Below are 21,415 nucleotides of genomic sequence, written 5' to 3' on the forward strand. Positions count from 1 at the left end.
CAACTATGTTCATAGCTGCACTATTTGTAATAGCCAGAACATGGAAACAACCTAGGTGCCCCTCAATAGAAGAATGGTTAAAGAAGGTGTGGAACATATATACATTAGAGTTTTACTTAGCGGTAAAAAAACAATGACATCTTGAATTTTGCATGCAAATGGATGGAAATAGAAAACGCTTTACTGAGTGAGGTAAGCCAGACCCAAAAAGAGGAATATGGTATGTATTCACACATAAGTGGATTCTAGCCATAATTAAAGGTCTTTGAGCCTATTATTCGTGATCCTAGAGAAGCTGGATAGGAGGGTGAACCTGAAGAAAATTCAGGTAGTTTTCCTCCTGGAGATTGGAAATAGACAAGAGTCCCAGGTAACCTCGGGTGCATGGGGGGGGTGGGAGGGTTGTTGGAAGGGGAGAGGGTTAGAGAAAAGGGAGCAGGGGAGGAATGGGGAATGCTCGGGAGACTGGGAGGGGGGGGAGGGAGGAAGGATAGATATGAGATCAGGGAAGAATATATCTCAACTAAGGGAGTCAGTTTAGGGTTTACTAGAGACTTGATTATAAATGGGATCCCAGGTCCAAGGAGAGATCCCTAGATTTTTCTCTGGACAGAGGAGAGGGTGCCTGAACTGGCCTTGGCCCATAACCATATTGATGAATATTTTGCTTATCACCATAGATCCTTCATCTGGCGATGGATGGAGATGGAGACGGAGACCCACATTGGAACACTGGACTTAACTCCCTAGGTCCAAACGAGAAGCAGAAGGAAAGAGAATGTGAGCAAGGAAGGCAAGATCAGAGGGAAACTTTATCCGACGAGGGATGGCGATACAGATGGAGACCCACATTGGAGCACCGAACTGAGTTCCCAAAGGTCCAAATGAGGAGCAGAAGGAGGAAGAACATGAAAAAGGAAATCAGGACCGCGAGGGGTGTGATCCCTCACTGATACAAGGGGACTGATCTAATGAGAATTCACCAAGGCCAGTTGTCTGGGACTGAGCAAGCACATAATCCAGCCAGATTCTCTGAATGAGGCTGGCCCGGAGTCTTTCTGAAAAGCCATTGACAATGACACTGGGACTTGTTTCCTCTGCATATACTGGATTTTTGGGATCCAGTCTGTTCTGATGCTCACCTTCCTGGACCTGGAGGGAGGGGGAGGAGCTTGAACTACCCACAGGGCGGGAGACCCTGACTGCTCTTTGGGATTGAGAGGGAGGCAGGGAGGGAGTGGGGGGAGTGGGAGGGTGTTGGGAGTAGGGGCGGAAATGGAGACTTTTGTATTTTAATAAACTTTGAGAAAAAAAAAAGTCAGGGACAAATGATTGAGGTTAAGGGCTGATTCCTTCCACATCACCACTCCACACCTTTATTCTCTATCCAGTTTCTAGACCTGACTCTGAATCTTTGACTTCCAACTGAAGAGAAGTGTCTGTTGTTAGGGGAAAATACCTAGCCCAATTTTTCCCATTCCAAAGGGTCCTAGGACTATTTATTCAAGTAATAATGAGCTAGGCAAAGAAAAACACCCAAAACTTTTGTGGATTGCTGCATGCATAGACAAAGGTGAAGCTGATTTCTTGAAATCTACACTAGTGTCAGTTTTCTATAATATAACACAGGTACAGAGGCACCTAGTAATAAGTGGAATTTGGATCTGCATCCTAATCACTGGCTCACATCCTAATCACTGAGTCTGCAGGCTCACTGCATGGTCTTTGCCAAGATCATCAAGGTATTGCTGAATAACTCATGTTGGTACTGGTAGATGCCATGCATTAGTTTATTGTTCTGTATGTATGCGATATTATTTCTTGTTCTATCTACCAGTAAGGAAGGAAGGAAGGCAGGCAGGCAGGCAAATGTGGTGCTCTCTAGTGTATCTCCACTTATGACATCAGCCTTGAACTCACAAAATATCGATAAATTGTGGTATGTGACAGGGAACAACTATGAACTTTATCAAAGAGTAATATGAGAGTATGTATAATATTATAATTTTTAAATTATGTAGCACAGGCTTACACACACACACACACACACATACACACACACATACAAACAATCAGACTTAAAAACCTTAAGATTTCTCAGAGGTCTTTAAAAAAAAAAGAAAAGAAAATGAAACCTGATAATCTTAACTTTACCAAAGTCTGGTTGACCTTTTATACTGCTCGGCTCTGACAAGCTAGTGTGTGACTTAGCTTTTAAAACTACCTTTTAAACAGAAATGTATCAGAGTCCTTGTTCCATCTACAGGAATGTGTTCTTAAAACTACTTGTTAGTTTGAATCTTATTAATTTGAATGTGCCTATAATCACAAAGTAGCATAAACATTATTAGTTAGTCTAAGAACTGTGGAAAGGGTGTACATGTCTGTGTGTGTCTGTGCTCACATATGGGTGGGAAGGTCAGAGATCACCTTTAGATGGCATTCATCTAATGCCATATACCTTACTTTTTAAATTTTTTCTCTTTTTTAGAATTTTAAAGATGTACCTATGCCTATGTATGTGTTTACACAAATGCACACACATAAATAATAAGGTCAATATTTAAAAGTCAAAAATAATTTCCCAGATAAATGATTAAAACTTATACTAAATCTTTGTTCCTGAATACATCTTTTTAATATTATTTGTGAGGAATTAGGAAATATATAACACACTTCAGATATATACTTATCAATAGCACTTTCTCAGAGAAGAACATTTGTGACTCGGTAGTGTGTGCTGAACCAACCATTGGTTCTCTTGGAATATCTTTTATTTTCTTTCTGAACTTCAATGGACTATTGAAAGTGAAACTATGGTTATTTTGGAAGACCTGTTTTATGAACATGTACACACACAATACTATTGGTTCAAAATTAGCAGAGTGGGGAGGTAGCTTAGATGGCAGATTGCTTGCCTAGCATTCAAGAAACTCTGGGTTGCATAACCGAGATATACAAATCCACGTGTGAAAGTGTACACCTCCAATCCCAGTATGAAGGCAAAGCCTCAGAAGTTTAAGGCCCTCATCATCTGTATGGTGAGTTTAAGGTCAGCCTGGGTTAGACGACATCCTATCTTGGAAAGCAAAATAAAATAAAGATGATGAATTTCAAAAGGTTTATATTTAACAAAAAGAGATACGGAAAGCACCATTTTATACTATCTAATGAAGTGTATTGATATTTAAAATCTTACAGAAAGCTGATACTTTTCCAAATGATTAATTCTCAGTGATTTTAGAATCATAAGGAGTTTAGAAATCCATTCAAAGTTCAATGTATAACTGCAGATTTTATACAACAGTAAAAAACAAATTATAGAGGTTTCACATTCCACATTTCAAGAAACCTTTAAGAGCCTATTTCTTGTTCAATTTCATATAGAACTAAAAAAAATCTAAAAATAATATTTGAAAAGACTGTTAGCACAAACCCTTTTCTAACTGCATATCTTTGCAAGGCTTGCTTGTCTTCATGCACTAAAATGTACAATGGGTTGATAGGGAAGCAGATAGGACAAGCAGCTTCTAATATATCAAGCAGTAGAGGGATTTATAAAAGTCAATTTAGAAATGTTCAAATCACTAGTTTTTTATAATATTTAAAAGTAGATGCTATATTAGATTGTAATAGATTCATCATTACCTTTACATTTTATTTAAATTGTTTTCTCAGCTTTAATTTCAAAAATTATATATCATAGCAGACATGGGTTAGTTATATAAGCAACAGTCCTTAGAGGCCTACAATATTATTTAAGGTTATAAGAAGACTCTGAGACAAAAAAAATTTGAGAATAACATCATTTGTGCTAAGTGAGAAGAATAACAATACATTGTATTGAGACTTTAGTAAATGATTTTCAAGAATAAAGTCAGAGCAACTCTTATGATCTTTTGCCTGACTCCCTTATCTCATTGTCTAGTGGTCTGCTGTACACTGGGACATATTCTCCAAAGTAAAAAGCAACACAAAATCCTTATGTCTGGGTGCATTTCCTAGCACTGAGAAAGAACTGCCATGCTGATGTCTTTCTAGATTTTAGAAGTAGCCTATTCCTTTATTGTAACAGCTGGTCTGCACCCTTGATCTGGTAACTGAAAGAATGAAGCTTTTCTGGTGCATATAAACATGACAGGAATCTTCAGTAGTTCAGACAAAGATGAATGTAGCCTAGAAATGTAAGTTGGAGCACTGGGTACCTGAGTGTTTGGCAAACATGTTGTGTGTTCTTTAATAAAAAGCCCCAATAAAGGCATCGTGATCTACCTCCAAGAATTTTTGACCAAAGGTATAACTATGACAGAAGAAAATTTTAAATCAACTGGAAAGTAGCACTGAGTATGTTCTTAGTAATTTGTAAAGATAAACTATTAGACTATGTCTACCATGGGATACAATCATCATGCGGCTATACATACCACGTGATACAATGTGCGTATACAAGCCCCATACAACCTAGTTTTTGTTAGAGCTACTTTATATATCTTCTTTCCATTCTTATAATGCAACAACAGGGAAGAATCTTTACAGAGGAAATTGATTCACTCAGGAGTGCTGTAGCTTCAAGGACATAGTATGTTAACCAGGTTAGCTACAATGAATGACCTCATGGTGGACAGGGCTACAAAGGTAGGGGCATCTATCTGAGGAGACAGGAAGACAGCAAACACTCAGGGCCAGGCTCTGGCTTTTATGGCAATCCATTTTCTCACAAACAAATTCATGGTTCTTGAATGATGTACCTTAACTACTTCTAAGGTCAGTGCCCCCACAGACCACAGGACACTGCGCTCTACTACCTGAAGGCCCCAGGACTTCTACAGCTCTACACTGTCAAAAACATACTCAGTGGTCCAGAAGTGTTCATTCTTTAGTGTGTACATGAGACTGCTCACAGCAGTAACTGGCAGATCTGCACTAACAAACAGTAGAGTTAAGCTACCGAGAGAATGACTTGACTTTAGTGCCCACTGACATTTTTAGTCTTAACGTAATTATTTTGTCCTGTATATTTTTCCTATTAAAGATATATGGCATATGGCAAAATGATATTTCACAAAACACATCTACTAACCTTAAAACTAAAACAAATTTAACATAAATGAAATGCAATCAGTTTGTTCAATTCAAAAGCCGAGTATCATTTCATTTAAACTTTCGTCCATCCCACACAGTTCCTAATGAAGACAGAAAACATCCGTTAATCAAGAAAATAGTTAAGTTGAGAAAGAAGTGTTAATAAAAGCATATTCTGTTTATTTATTGTCATTTATGGGAAAAGCTGTATGAATATGTTTTACATGGCACGTGTGAGAGGATAGAGGTTGGGTAAATAGAAATTCATAGATAAGGCAGTAGGAACAGGAGTCTACACAAAGGAAACAACTTGTGAAAGGTTTGCTTGACTCTCCAGAACAGTGTTATCCAGGGCTACGCTTGAAAAACTAACAGAACAATGGCACTGAAGTTGACTGGAGCTCATTATCAAGTGGCCAAATAATAATAACACTGACAATACTTTATTTTGAGAACCTAGCAATAAATATTAAAAACCTGTGAGAACTTTGCATTCTTAATTTAAAAGAAGTTCCACACCCATCACCAACATTAAGAGCATCAGATGCAAGACCAACACAATGTAAACTGAAGTTGTCAAGACACACCCAGTTCCCTAGAGATTTGCTAGTGACTCTGAACCTGGACTAAGTGGTTACCAAAGCAGGTGTTGTAGATCTGGAGCAAAAGGCACACTCCTGTGTCTTCCTTTGAGTGCGGCTAAGCTAAAGTGCAGTAAATTTTGTGGACAGTTACTGCCACAGCTATTGGCTCACAGTTGGCAGCAGCTTGAAAAGACTTCTGCAGCATAGCCAAGGCCCATTGTGTGTGCCCTTTCTTCTCGTACATTGTATTCTCAGGAGAGCAGGCAGTGCCTCACAATGACAGCCTTCATTCTCCATAAAACCTAGTTCTGAGAAGGCTAGTAAACAGGCCTGGGCTTTACCAGAGATGTAGTGTACTTCTGGGAGGGGCTTCTAAAATTCAAGCACAACAGATACATCTTGGATTGGTTGCTAAGATGGACTCTACTGTAAGATCGTTGTCATGTTGGTGGTGGTCATGGTGACCTGACTGTGTAGGTGTCAGGAAATCAGTATTGTGTCTACCACAATTTTAAGAAAATTAGAGATGATATATCAAAGGGAATAAAGACAGGAACTATGTGCCAAGATTTTTTTAAAATCTGAGGGGAAAGCAATAAATAAGTAGACAAAACACCAAGAAATATCCCAGGTAAAAGTAATACTACAAGTATTTTTAATCCTCTTCCAATGAGTGAACTGCACTGTAGCTGATATTTATTGGGACAAATACTGTAATGTAAACAGATCCCTTATTTTGAAGAGATGAATAAAAGTACAAATTTATCCAAAAAAGGTAGATCAGAAATTGTTCTAATTCCATTATTTTTATTTTTTTTTGTTTTGTTTTACACTTATTTGTTTATTGGGGAAGGTGTGCCTGGCATTCCTGTGGAGGTCAGAGAACAACACGTGGCAGTCAGCTCTCTTGTTCTCCTGTGTGAATTCTGGAGATTGGACTCAAGTCATTGGACTGGTAGCAAGTGTGTTACACTGAGCCACCTTGTCAGGGCAGAATCCCATCCATAATTATATCACATGTAAGGATGTTAAGACTTCAAGACATCACTATGTTAATTACAGTATCCATTCTCAGAGAGGGGAAACTGCCTGTGAGCTGAAGTAGGAATGCTATTTTCATGTTCCTGTGGCTCAGGATTCATTCCTGTAGGCCTGTTGGTTCTCTAGCTGAGGAGAAACCTGAGCGTCTGCCTCATCTTTTACATATATGAGCAGAATATTGGAAGTGCTTCCAAATATTCTAGAGCAAAAGTCTTTTAGATACTTTAAATTATTGAACAAGAATAAGACCACTTTACATTTTCATAGTAAGTTATTCTTTTAAAGTTATGAAACAAACGTGGTCAAGCTAACTATTCTGAGGCCACAGAGTTCTATTTAATCAAATAATTTTCAATCACACCCTTATAATCTAGCAATCTAAAAGTTAGTGCTTATATGAAAGATATTTGGTATTCAAAGACCTATTTTAAAAATGTTGATAACAGGGTTTGTTGACTTGAAAATGGCAGGATGAAGCCAATCTGGGCACAGTGAGTGCTGTGTGAAATAATCTAATTGACTGGATATGAATTTGCTATTTTCTTGTCTCTAAGTATGATAATAATTTTTCATCTTATACATCCTGGAAAATTCTAAAATTGAAACCTAAATGAATGAAAGTCAATGACATATTGAAATGAGTTTTCCTACAAATTCAGAAGATGCTTTGCTAAGTGTAGCTATGTCAAGTCAATCAAGGGAATAGACTGCTCAGCTGGCATGGGTGGCATCTCCCTGAGATTTCCTTTCCAAAGGAAGAACAATGGTGATACCTGAAGAACCCACTGTTCCCAAAGGAAGAGATGCAGTCAGACAAGAAGATAAAACAATATAAACAAACAAATAAATAAATAAAACTATAAATAAATAAATATCTTTACTCCTTTTACCCATTTTTCTCTTTTTAGGGGGACAATGCTTTGATGGTTTGTATCTAGAGAACACTGTTTTTTCCTCTCTCACTCAGCTTTCAAAATGAAATCAAAACATATACTATGCTTCTTCTTGCCTCTCCCCACTTGTACCTCATCATCCAGTTAAAACCAGTGCCTTGAACTATGATTGAGGCCTTGGATAATCACTTATCAAGCAATATTATTCTATGCTTCATTTCAAACACTCTCTCTCTCTCTCTCTCTCTCTCTCTCTCTCTCTCTCTCTCTCTCACACACACACACACACACACACACACATCAAAATCAGCAACACATTTGTAAGGCTTTTATTTGAGCACGATTAGTAATTAGTCTTATGCATGCAAGTCTACCTCCAAGGGCATTTTATGTGAAATTTTTCTTAGTTTAATATGTCCTTTAGCTCTAAAATGATTTCATTTCATTTTTGTTTGTTTCCAATGTTTTGGATCATAGAGTGGTTTCTAGATTTGCAAAGGAAATTAAATTTCAGTATCTATCATAAACAGCATATTTAGTCACTTCCTCGAGATTGAAAACACCTGTTATAGTTGCTTGTTGATTGCTGACTTTCACATGATGATTTGGATGAGGAGTAATGTTTACAAAGATAACATACAGAAAATACTCAGAAACAAAACAGCAGAAATCAAAAGCTGCAGAACTAAAATGGAAATCTAAAACATAGTATTTAATAATTTTGATATGTATTGGGTTAAAGCCTTCCTTAACAATAATAAAAAAGACAGAAAATAATTTCTTAAGAATGTTAAAAGAATGTACGATGATAGAAATGGCTGACTCTGAAATTCAGCTTTTGTTTCACAGACCCATTGTTAACAAGCCACCAGAGCAAAGCTAAAATGGAAAAAAAAAATGCAGCTACATTCATTGCAAGTCTTCGAAATTACTGTTGAAATTTGAAAACATCACTGTTTTGGAGGGTGGGTGGGGCTGAGAGTCTATAAAGAGTATTCTTCTCTTGGCTAGAAATGCTAAAAATAATGCATTGACTCTGTTTCTCACTGTGCTCGTGATGCTCAGGAGATTTTCTGCTGCTTGGTATTGGTGATCTAGATAGAATGGTGTAAAGAGAAACACTCCTAGAAGTACCTATTATCACCAAGTACAGAAAGTTTGGAAAACACTGGCCCCATTTGCTAAAATCTGTGACTAAAACCACTATTTGAGACTCATAACTCTCTTCTTTGCTACCTTAACTTTGGGTCAGATTCTTGTGAGACTTTGCATAGACAAGTGAATTACTTACAGAGTAGGTGATCAAAAGTAAATAATGACATAAGGTTGATGAGTCTTTACCTAACCTCTCCTTAATCCTACACTCTGCCTCCAAAACTAATCCTACACTCTCCCTTCAAAACTTAATCCTACACTCTCCCTTCAAGGCTTAATCCTACCCTCTCTCTTCAAGACTTAATCCTACATTCTCCCTTCAAGACTAAAGACACTGTGAATAGCTTCAATATTTTCAGTTCTATGAACAACAAGCCATGTAGGTAGTCCATGTTGTGATTGGCCTCCATTTTGGGAGTAATCATCTCAAGACAAAACCAGGCTGTCCCTGTTAGCTTGATGCGAGCCAGATTGCTTGCTGGTTCAAGTGTGTTCCTTGGAGAAACGAGGCACTTGCTGGTTCAGATCTAAAGTCTGAGGTAATGACTATCCAGGACCGAGCTTCTTTCCTTCACATACGTCTCAACTCCTCTCCTACTTTCCTCTCTTATCCTGGAGCCCTGTTAAGTTTCTCAGGGGACAGTATTTTTCAGTATTTTGGTGAGAAGACATACCCTTGCTAGTCAGTGTGGCGTATTGAATAGTAAATTCCTGTCTGGTTCATCCTCATGAACCAGAAGAATCCAATCATGACTGGAAATCCTTTGTGAGGAATATGGCAAAGGCTGGTGAGCTGAGGCCTGTCAGAGTTGGGATTGTCGTTTAGAATTCCGGAAACAAACAGAAAGTGCCACTGAGTAGCATTTTGTTTACTGTTGATTTCTTTCAAGGATATTAGAGTCTGTACTTCTGAATTTGGCCATGACTAACTCACTTTCTAACACCAATGCTTTCTGATATGAAACAATGCCACTTGGGACTCTTTTTCCCTGGTGATATATTATATTCATGAGTTTTTTAAAATATGAAAGACCTCTAAACACAATTCTGTAATCTTGTTTTTCAGGAAATCTAAAAATGAAGTTGATTGGTAGTGCATGAGTCCTCTTACTAATATTCTGTCAAGATACTCTGAAGGCATGAATGTTACAGATTTACTGAAAAGTGTGTTTTATGTAGATTTTTTTTATAAAGAAACATTAGTGCAGGAAAAAAATGTGATTCTATAAATTTGATGAGAAGACCCATGAGTTTAAATTGTTCTGCAAAGGAAGATTCTTGTGACTTTGTTTTTAAATCCTTTTTTTTAAAAAAAAAATGTGGTTACCGTGTGTTCATTCACAAAAATGTATTTTACAAATAACAGTGAACTCTTTCATTAAATCGGAACCAGATTACTACTTTCAGTATTAATGGTTAGCTTTGACATATTTAAAAAGGGGAGAAAATACTTAATAGACCTGTCTCCAATTCTGAAATGAACAACTCTTCGGGGAAATAGAATTGTTCGAAGACACATTTTCTCTCTGCCAATCTATGAAATATAATATAATTATTCTCTTTTAATGAATCTCTCAATGAGGAGCAATTCTTCAGCTCTTGAGCAGGTGAAATATAAGGATAATGGAAATGGCTTTGTAAATACGAGGATGAAATGAGATTGTTATTTTGTGCCTTGTTATGGGATAATTAGAGTAACAGTGTGGAATTCATCAGGCATTTATTTCAACTTTCTCAAAAAAGCTCCCTAGGGCTCATTTAAATTAGCCATGTTTATCCATGGAGATTTTTAGCCTTATTTCAGATGTCTGCTACTCTATAACATTCGAGCCCCAATGCTTAGCTTAATCTGATTAATTGCAGATAATGTACAGCCATCAAAAAGACCTTGTCTGAAACATACGTTTAAAAAGAATGCTTGGTTTTATAAATTCATAGCTGACTAAACAGAGGACAATGAAACTGTTTCTGTTATTCGGTGTAGAGGGACTTCGAGCTACATGGGTGTCTATCAGTTTCCACAAAAATGGAATGGGTTGGATACTGTCCAAGATCCACTATTCATATGCTTATTAGGTCTTTAGAATAAAAGACTATATTCATGGAAACCAAATTCATGGCCATGGAATTTTAGTGGCAAGTTTCTTTGGTTAACCCAAATTTGTTATTTAAAGATAAGTAGATGGTAGGATTCGGTCCGTTCAAGAAACAGGTTTCTTTGTTCTCTGTTAGACACTCCAGCATTTATAGGAGTTTTATGAGTGTATTCAAGGAGAACCAAGGGCTAGACTGTGTCCATTCAATCACACCAAAGCAGCTATCAGAAATAAATCTATAAATGAAGTAAGCTTAAAAGTTCAATATCCTTTCAGTATTGGAATCTTCAAGGGAGATGTCCTTCCACAAGGCAGTACAGTTGAAGACTATATCTGAATGGGTTTACAGATTTTCCGAGTCAGTATTTTTCATCCTGATAGAAAAGAGAGTGTCTTCCTTAAAAGCAGTGAGGGGTTCAGAGTCACAACCCAGTTTCCCCCAGTGGAGTGATCCCGTGTCTCTTTGATAGTTTCCCATGTTCACAATATTTAAAAATCCTATCTAATTTGTTGTTGTTTCTCACACCCACAACCCCTGTAGGAAAAGCCATTATGTGTAATTTGAGGGACATTTACCACCACAGCTGCAAAGTATCTATCACTCTGAAAAGACAAGATTGCTTCAGCACTTTCTATTGAGGAAGCCTGAATGGGGGCTTCATACTTGGGATGTGAAACTTCACAAGACTCCTATGTGCATGCACACTCTACAATGCATGCTCTACAGGTTGTTAATTAGTTACTACATATATTCTTCGTGATCTTTTCACTTGAAATTTTATTTTTTAAATTTCAGTCACTGAAAAGTTGAAATCTAGTTGTAATCACACACACTCTTAACCTGGATAAAACCTTGACATTACCTTTTGTAGACTCAGGATTGAACACATGTCACAGGGATAAAGAAAATGGTAATTCTATCACTGATATCATACACCATCAACTGCAAAATATGACATGTTGAATTGTTTATTCTTTTCATCTTTCTCTGAAGGTACAATACAAATCAGTGATCAGGAATGCAGAGGGATCAAGGCAAGATTCACCACTTTGGAACCAAAGTGCTTAGTCTCCAGAGTCAGGGAAGATGTTCATCAGGAGCCTTAATTAAGAACCCCCATTTAAGATGAACAGCTCTTCTCAGTAAAATGACCCTTGGGTTGGTTTTCAGAAAAAAAAATTATATATATATATATATATATATATATATATATATATGTGTGTGTGTGTGTGTGTGTGTGTGTGTGTGTGTGTGTGTATGTGTGTGTGTGTGTGCGTGCATGTATGTGTTTATACATATATACATATGTGTGTGTACATATGTGTATGAAGCCGTGTTGTTGCCCAATTGAAATCCTATTGTCATGAAGTCAAAGGGAAATCCCAGGGCTTGGTAGCCAACCAATATAGCCAACATAGTAAATTCCACGCAGTGGAAGACCTTATTTCAAAAATGTGTGGGTGTTTCTGAGAATGACAATTGAGGTTCTGTTCAGTCCTCTATGTCCACATGCATACCTGTGTACACACAACATGCATAGGTACCTGCATCCACACACATTCATGCATCATAAAATTATATCAAAGTGTTATCACTTTAAGATGCCCTGATATATATTATGTAATCTTAAATTTCAATTCTGGTATTTAGGTAGCTTTATTAAGTATGTATAATTATTTCATTTCCCAATGCTGTTATATTTTGAAGGAGGTAGTTTAAAAACATACAAGTAAGAACTCATTTTGAGACATCTCCTTTAAAGGTTACTAAACAGCAAATGTTTGGATCTATCTGTTTTCAGCCAATGAAATTTTCATGATATTGTTATATGCATTTTTGTGTGTGTGTGAAATGAAACCTTTCAAATGCCATGATCTTTTTTCAACAATTTTAACATCTAGGTATAATTGTGTAGCATGAAATCCTTTCTTGTTTCTAAATTTAATTGACTTAATCACTGAATTTAAATGTTTGGAAGTTGTTCTGCTTGCCTGGGTTTGAATGCCAAATACAGCATCACAGATCTAAGATGAACATTGCTTTTATATTTAGGCATGGCAACATTGCCTTCTAAATTACCCTAAATAACCTGCAGAAATGTTTCAAGAATGGGTAATAATGGTTGACAAATGTCCTCAGCATTGACTTGCTGCTATGTATGATTTGTGCATGGCAGAGACAGTAACAGTCTCCCTACTTCATTCCTCTCTTTGCAGTTATCTATGTAATGCAATGTAGAGTATATATACATTAGAATCGTGTATCAGAGCACATGTCCTCACTTAGAAGATGAAGACGCAATTAGCATCTTCAGAAGAAAAAGATGTCAAATTTTGCCAAAGTTTCACAGGCATTTTCCAATGTATTCTCTTTGATACATGTGGTTTACATTGCATGCTTTCCCTCTTTCTCTTCCTAATTTCTGCAATTTATAATAAAACTGACAATAAAGCCATATGATATGGGGACACTCCTTAACAGCCAATCAGAATATATACTGTTTGTCTTTTGGCATGCAAAAGATCCATGATTTCTGTCTTTCCTCCACTGCTCTACAATGCATATAGGAGTCAAAGGAAACTAAAAGCAAGCTTGTTATTACATTACAGAATTTCTTATTCTTGAAGAAAAACATATAGTATACTTTATGAGGGAAGATACTGACAAATAGAAATAACATTCATAAATAACACTCACCTACATAGTTGCACAAAACACTATAGGGGAAGGGAGCTACAACAGCTTATTATAACTGGTTTCCAAAAATGTTTCTTATTTGTGTGTGTGTACACATGTATCAACACATGTATGTGGCAAAGCATGTGCTATGACTTCTGCTTGGGGTCAGGGGTTCATTTGTGGGAGATATTCTCTACTTCTACCATTTGTATTCTGTACTGAAGTCAGGTTGTCAGGCTTGGCAACAAGTGCCTTTACCCACAGAGCCAGTTTCCTGGCCCTAACCACTGTAGTTTTCTAAACTTAATTTCTCTGAGCCAACCTTTGCAATTTTAACCATCTCTAATGACTTTCTGTGTTTCGTGGTTTAGTTATTTTACTCAGTTTCATCCCTACTATGAATAATTTAAAAACAGGATTCCTCACAGGATAACAGATAAGAGAAGCACAAACACAGGTCCTCAGCATGTGTGTAAGGGTGTGTGTGCCTGTGTGTGAGTGTGTGTCTGTGTGTAAGGGTGTGTGTGCCTGTGTGTGAGTGTGTGTCTGTGTGTAAGAGTGTGTGTGCCTGTGTGTGAGTGTGTGTCTGTGTGTAAGAGTGTGTGTGCCTGTGTATGAGTGTGTGTTTGTGTGTAAGGGTGTGTGTGTAAGAATGTGTGTGCATGTGTGTGAGTGTGTGTGTCTTGTGTATGTATGGATGTGTTTCTGTATGTGTGTAAATGTATGTCTGTGTGTGTGAGTGTGTGTGTGTCTGTATGTGTATGTGAGTAGGACTGACTGTGTGTGTGAGAATATGTGACTGTGTGTGTGTGAGTGTGTGTATGTCTGGGTGTCTTGACTCCGAGTTTTAACTATTGGGAGAGTAGCAAAACAATTCATTTTTTATCATCATTTTTTTATCAGTGACTACTAAGGCAGAGTTGAGAAATTTGGACCAAATAAAAGCTTTAGTAAATGTGAATGAAAGTATTTGAAAAAAATTGGATTCCATAATATGTTAACTGGTTTTAGGATAAGCTTTCATATGCCAAGTACCTGTCTAGAAATACCTATATTTCTAGAGCAGGTAGTCACCTAGTTAATGAAGATTCAACCAAGGAGTCTCTGTGCGCCTGGCAGCTCCCCACTTCCAGCTCAAGGTTGAGTGTGATAGCTTTTGCTCAGTGGTTTTCAGACATTTTTATAGCAGTGAACAACTTTCAAATGAATCAATAATAAAAAGTTAAACATGAGAAAATCATAACATGTTGCATAAATACAAGAAGTTCAGATTTTAGAGCTTCAAGTTTCACATTGCTAGGAATTCCAAGGTTATAAATGCTTTTCAAGGATGTCTTTTGATATATTTTCAGCTACATACTGTCTGAATAGCATTGCCGGTATGTAGGAGAGTGTTTGCCATAACCTTCCCCTTCTCGTATTCCAGTCAAAGACAGCCATAAAACAAGATAGTTTTTCAACTCTGTCCATACAGACGTATGGAATACAATTTGCTGTCTGGTTCAGACTTTCACTCCTAGTTCAGTTTGCTCAGTTTTGTTTCATTGTGCTCTAAATTAACATTTTCGGTTCAGTTTTATGCCTGACTCCTTACAAGAAGTTTCATGGTGAACATGTTTAAATCAAATCCACCCGGATGGTCACATGTTTGGTATATGAATGAGAACAAGCTTATTGTTTGTTGGAAATCATTAAATAACACAATTTCTTTACCAGCCCAAGGGCTATTACCAACTGATCTTTTCTTTCATTTAAATACTGGTGTTGTCTGTTTTTGCTTCCACTGATAGCTTTGGATCATTTGGATCTTGTGACAAACAAAAGTTTCAGAATATGTGTTCTTCTGATGGCACATGGCTCCTATACACACACTATGGTGATGGTATATAGCAGATATTTACATTTTCTCCAATAAATATCCAGAGACATATTATTTTAAAATGATCGCAGCAGAATAGATTCTTCAAAGTTTTGTCATTTATTTATGTGTGAGTATATGTAAATTAGTATGCGGGAGGAATCACATGTTTCTCTCTGTGAATCTAACTCTTCAGTAACCCACTTATCTATTCTGATGAAGAAGGCAAGAAATGAAAGAAAGAAGAGGAAGACCATAGTTAACAAGGGAAACAATTCTTAATAGAAATAATTTACTTTTTTCTATTAAAGTTTGCTTTTTGTTTGTTTAAAAATACTGCAATGGTACTGAACTAAGTCTTTAAGAACTGCTGAAGAATCACAGCTATAACTCCGTAGAACGCAGGATGAAAAATAATGTTTTAGCTGAAGGCCTTTATGTCTTTTAAAATGCAAATACCTCTCCCTTTGTCTGCAATCAGTCATTTATACATTAACGTGAGTGAATTTATTAGACATCTTTCTCAGGTTAATTTAGAAGAGGGGACGGTGCAGATGAACTCAGCAGCTGCAGAGACATGGGAAGATTAAGTATTAAGGGCAGGAGCATGGACGATAACGTGGCCTGCTTTATGGTTTCGCTTACAGGCAATGCCGTTCATGTTTAATGCGCTCATTTGTATTTATAAACACACATAAAGAAAATGTCTGCTTAATGAGGGGAATGTGAGTGCGTGTTTCAGAATTGTATCCAAATAGTTCACTGTGTCTCGATGGAATGATAATATAATTAAGCAAATTACTTATAATTTTGTTCAACTCTGAATTAAGTCAGCACTAGAATTCCCAACCAAAACACTGACAGAAAATATTTTGATCTCATGAGTGCTCTCAAAGACTGCAAGCCAGGGAACTGCCTGGAGTCTCCCATCGTGGGCAGCTGGGAGGAAGAACTCAGGGTTCACCAAACCCAGCCTTGCACTTGGATTTTATGACAGTTCTTTAAATATATTTTAAACACATGCAAGCTTTTTCTCAACTCTTTTTAACAAGAAGTAATTTCTTTATATTATATGAACTTAGTGTTATGCTTCTTCATGCCTTCTGGCACTCAATACTCTTTCTAAAGTTTTGAAAAACAAGTATCACTTCCAAAAATCAAAGGAGAAATCTGGCCGATGCTTCTCGTCCGTTTGCACAGAGCAGAACCTGTAAGAAGCGTTCGAGCACTTTATAATGAACTGTCTCCCAGCTGAAAATGTCACAACCATCAGTTTTCCACCGCTTCACTTAGGTATTTTGTATGTATAGAAATTGTTGATATGGGTTCAAAATGTCACCACAGCTATCTGAAAGACAACGCGGACTTCTATCTGTAAGTCACTGTATCTCTAAAAACTCACTGCAGAAGCTGATTTTTGCAGTAAATTGTGACCAACACAGAGAACCACAGCTGGCCAAGGAGGAGACAAAAAGGAATTGCAGAGCTCTATTCCCTGAACGGAACAACTGTCTCACACCCACTTCTTTCTTCGTCTCAGAGATCACTGCAGGTGATGGGACAGAAGCCACTAGAGCCAAAGTCGGCGGATGATTACAAAGAAACGATGCTTTTCAGACATAAATGAATTCACAGCGACTGTGACAGTGAAAAAGGCCTGACAGAGCTCAAGCTCCATGTCCTCCTACACTCTTCTCTCTGCTTGTGTTTGCGAACCTGGCTCTGATGGTTCCACAGTGGAAAGGAGAAATAGGAATAAGAGAATCTTCCCTTCGCAAAAGGTCTGTGAGAACAGTTGTGGCTGGTGTCTTGTGGCGTTATTACAAGCACACAATCTTAAAGCTTATGGTGGGCAGTTCTGAGGCCAAGAAAGCAGTATGCATCTAGGAGTTCTATGAGGAGCAAGAGAAGACTGCCTTTCCACACATCTGCCTGGGGGAGAGTACAGTTGGGAGCCTTGGATCTCTCAGAGTTCAGCAGTGAATGGAGTCAGCTGAGTCCTGAAATCAGCTTGGGTTTCAGGAATAGAGAGGTGTGAAGAGCACACTATGTACTGGACTATAATAACAGACTAGACAAGAAGCCTGAAACATCCCCACAGGTATAAAATATATGCGTAACAAAAGTATTTCTAACTTAAGAAACAATGAGTACTTATGTATCGTAAGTGCACTGTACTCTATGATAGTACATACACAATTTAGATAACTAAAGGTCCTTTTTTTAGTTTCATCTTACTGAGGTCCTCAGATGATTTAATAATTAGAACTTTTACCATCAATCTTAAAAGTCTACTCATATTTGAACTGGTATTTGGTATAGATACAATATTTATGTCAACATCTATAAAAAATAATATTTACACATATTGTCTACTCATTCACGGAGAAAAACTGCAGATTTTTCTGTTTATTTATTCTCCAAAATTCCATTTTATGTTATCTGTTATGGTTGTACCGAATTCTTATTATAGAATGCTTTAATTGGTTTGTTGTTCAAACTTCCTGTCACCAGCAGGTTATGGTAGGTTTGTCTTGTGGATGAGCGTGACACTCTTTCCTTCAACCTCTGTCTCTTTGTGATACTGTTTTCTTTAACAGAAGTGATTGCCCAATGCTTAAACTAAAGCCAGGTACAGAAGAGAATACCAAATCTACCAACCATTTCACATATTGTTGATCTTCTTCTTTTGAGGCTTTGATGCTACAACCTCTTCATAGTTTGCTTTCACAATACTGAGACAGTAGAATTTATATTTATGAATTATTTATTTGATAGAGTCTGACTCTATATAACCAATGCACTATTCAGCCAACAGTGGGTTCAGACTCATGGTAATCCTCCTTCCTTAGCTACCAGAGTTGTAGAATTTCGGGAGTCAGGGAGTACTCATGCATGTAGTAACAAATGTTCTTTATGCTTAGTGTTATTAATAATATTAGGTATATTTTTAAAGTTAAAATATTATAGGCTCTTCTACATAGACTATGAGGATTAGCTCCACTTTTGTGATTTTGATTATAACATCTATTAAGAACAGTGGCCATGTCACAAAGTGAACTATTTTATAACAGAGTTGAAAAATATATTCCTGTATCCATGGATCCTGTCTTGGTGATCCTTACTTCCTGTTTCTCAGGTTTTTAATGGTTATGTTAACTTTCTGAAAAACAGAAGCAGGTAAAAATATATTGTGTGATATCAAAACCTTTTCATATATATGTTACTTCGAATGGTAACTTAATACAAGATGATTTCAGTATTATATCTTGACTGAAGAGACAAGAGCAAAGTGTTTGACAAAACAGCTGGGTCCTAGGAACAACCGCCTAACCATTGACAGGAATGAACCAATTCCAAAAGAGCTCAGTATAAGGTATTTTCTATTTTCTTTTCTGTGGAAAAATAAGTCTCATCAAAGAAAGACTAGGAAAGAAGTAAAACATAAATAATAGACATGAGTTTTAAATCCATGGTAATTTAATCCTATATAGGTATCTGAAGGGTTTTGGTTAAGGTAGCCTTTAGGCTAAGAGTAATAAGCAGCTTAGCATACAGTCTTAGGGAAGCTTACCTTGACTTGCAAACTTCAGCTCTTTGGCATCTGTGAGTGTGGGTCTTTTGTCAGAGCCTTTTTTCTCGATCCGTCGATGGCTTCTCTTTTTTTTAGATTCTCCCCAAAGATTAGATCCTCCATGCATGCTCGGTATATTCAGAATTGCGATTCCTTCCAGAGAGATGTTTATTAAATCTATCTGTACTCCATCACACTGGGGCGAGAGAGAGAGAGAGAGAGAGAGAGAGAGAGAGAGAGAGAGAGAGAGGAAGAAAGAGAGAATTTATTTTTGATTGCTTATTTACTTCCTTGTCTTTTAATAAAGTTATTTAAATTCATGTCAATACAGAGAAGAAAAATGCAGGAACATTAACTGGTTACCATTTATAATTATTAAAAATGAACAAACCTCATCAGCTTTATAGGAAACCTTTGGCAGAGAAACATTCTCATGTTTCTATAACTCCAATATGCAAATTGTGAGCCAAGGAGGTAAAGTTTAGGAATGGGGACATTTTTGTGATCATTGCCTCTTTGGAATGATAGATTTGAATTTGAACTCCTGATCTTCCTGCCTCTATACCTGGCTTGGTTTGGTTTGGTTTGATTTGGTTTGGTTTGGTTTGATTTGGTTTGGTTTGGTTTGGTTTCGTTTCCTTTTCTTTCTTTCTTTCTTTCTTTCTTTCTTTCTTTCTTTCTTTCCTTCTGTCTGTCTGTCTGTTTGTTTTTTTTTTGTTGTTGTTGTTGTGAAACAATGAAACCGCTTGGTAGAAATTTATGAAGGAAAAATGAAGTCAGTAGCAAAAAGTGATCAGAGAGACCCCAATTGCTTTTGAGAGAGTGATCAGCTCAGGTCTAAGCACATCCGAAGTGAAGACAGGCTCCGCTGCCCAGAGGAATGTGGAAGATGGGCAAATTTGAGTGAGGGAGATGGCAGGCGAAACACTTTCTCCAGCCAACTAAGGAAATATGACAGATTTTTATTTATTTGTTTGTTTGTTTGTTTTTGCCTTGTAATAAGTAACTGTGTTAAATATGAAAAGTAACTGTGGACACCAACTGTACTTTTGTATAGCCAAAGTGGTCAGGTTTTAGAATTTTTAGGCTTTATGTTCCTTATTGTTGATAGATATATGTGGAGGATCATGAGGTTAGTTGCTTGAGCATATGTATTACTCATGTGAGTACAGGTGTGCATGGGGCCCAAGTGGCAGAGTTCCAGCGACTCTGACCTGAGTAACATGGGCACTGGAAATCTGACTCAGGGTCTCTGGAAGAGCAGTAAGTGTTTTAACCACTGAACCTTGTTTCCAATGCCGTCTTCCGCAACATGTTTATATTTTTTTGCTTCAGATTTTCCAAAATGATAACCATTATAACTATCTCAAAAATCATTCCTCCATTTTCTATTATATGTCTCTAAGGGAAGAGACACCATTTGAAATTCTTTCAAAGCACCCTCTCAGGAGCAAGCACTGCGCTTGTCTCTAACAATATCTCATCAAAGGGTTACTACGGTCACCTACTATAATTAAGTCGTCACTAACTTAAACACCAACTTTAATTCTCATGGAAATCACGATGCCACAGAAGCCACAACAAAACAATCTGAATCCTGTGCTTTCCCACATTTGCCTCATCTTTCTGAAGCCAGGTCTTCATCATGTTCACCAAAGTAACAATGCAATGAGATAAAGCACTACACTTTGAGCCCACTACGGAAGAAACAATTCCGGAAAAAGAGCTAAATTCGCATTCAGTTTGTTTCACTGAAGAGGATCCTGTTCTGGATGACTTGATTCACTTTTTCCAGAAACAAGGCCTTTTTCTTCCATTTTATGTATTAAATTAAGATCATTTCTTTTTACTAAAGAATTCTGCTCCTGTGTACACTTGCTCACTGCTATATATTCTAGATAAACAGATATTAATTTCATAATTAAAAGTAATCTTGTGTAAATACCCTGCAGGCCTCAATGAATCAAACACATACTGTGTGTCAGGCCTCCCACTGTCTTCAAGTGGAACGCACTGGCTGGATAATTAGATAGTACATATTTTTTAACCTTATTTGCATGCATATTATATCTTTTGCACACTGACAAGCAGCAGTAACAACAAAAGTCAGATTACCACAGGGAATTCCCACAAAGAAGTCTTCATTCCTTATAATTTGCAGCCTAAATTAAAATAATTTGATCTTTGACAAGGATGAAATGTCAAGCAGAAGGGGGTCCTCTACAAGCCACGGCCTGTGGCTTCTGAAAACTGCCTAATTTATGTCAGTCACTTCTTAATACATATTTAAGTATTACACGAAAAAGATGATAAATATGCAATCTGACACCTTTGGTATTTCCCTGCTGTTAATTTATAAAGGTCTGGCTTTTCCCAAACTGACTAAAATCATTTAAATAACAGAAGAATTGTGAAGTAAGCTGGAGCCGGGGCCTGGCTTCCATTTCCACTC

General features: G+C 37.1%; 1 protein-coding gene across 9 annotated transcripts in view; it reads right to left on the minus strand.

The window, feature by feature from the left end:
- Dgkb (diacylglycerol kinase beta) overlaps positions 1–21,415 on the minus strand; it is a 638,911-nt gene that overhangs the window by 140,276 nt on the left and 477,220 nt on the right. For all 9 annotated transcript variants that reach the window (XM_048415746.3, XM_085697733.2, XM_085697732.2 and 6 more), the window contains one exon: positions 18,964–19,159. In XM_048415746.3, coding sequence (XP_048271703.2) covers positions 18,964–19,159 — 196 coding nt within the window. The remainder of the gene's footprint in view (positions 1–18,963; positions 19,160–21,415) is intronic.

Source organism: Myodes glareolus, chromosome 11 (genome assembly GCF_982192425.1).
Source record: "Myodes glareolus chromosome 11, mMyoGla1.1, whole genome shotgun sequence".
Lineage (NCBI taxonomy): Eukaryota > Metazoa > Chordata > Mammalia > Rodentia > Cricetidae > Myodes > Myodes glareolus.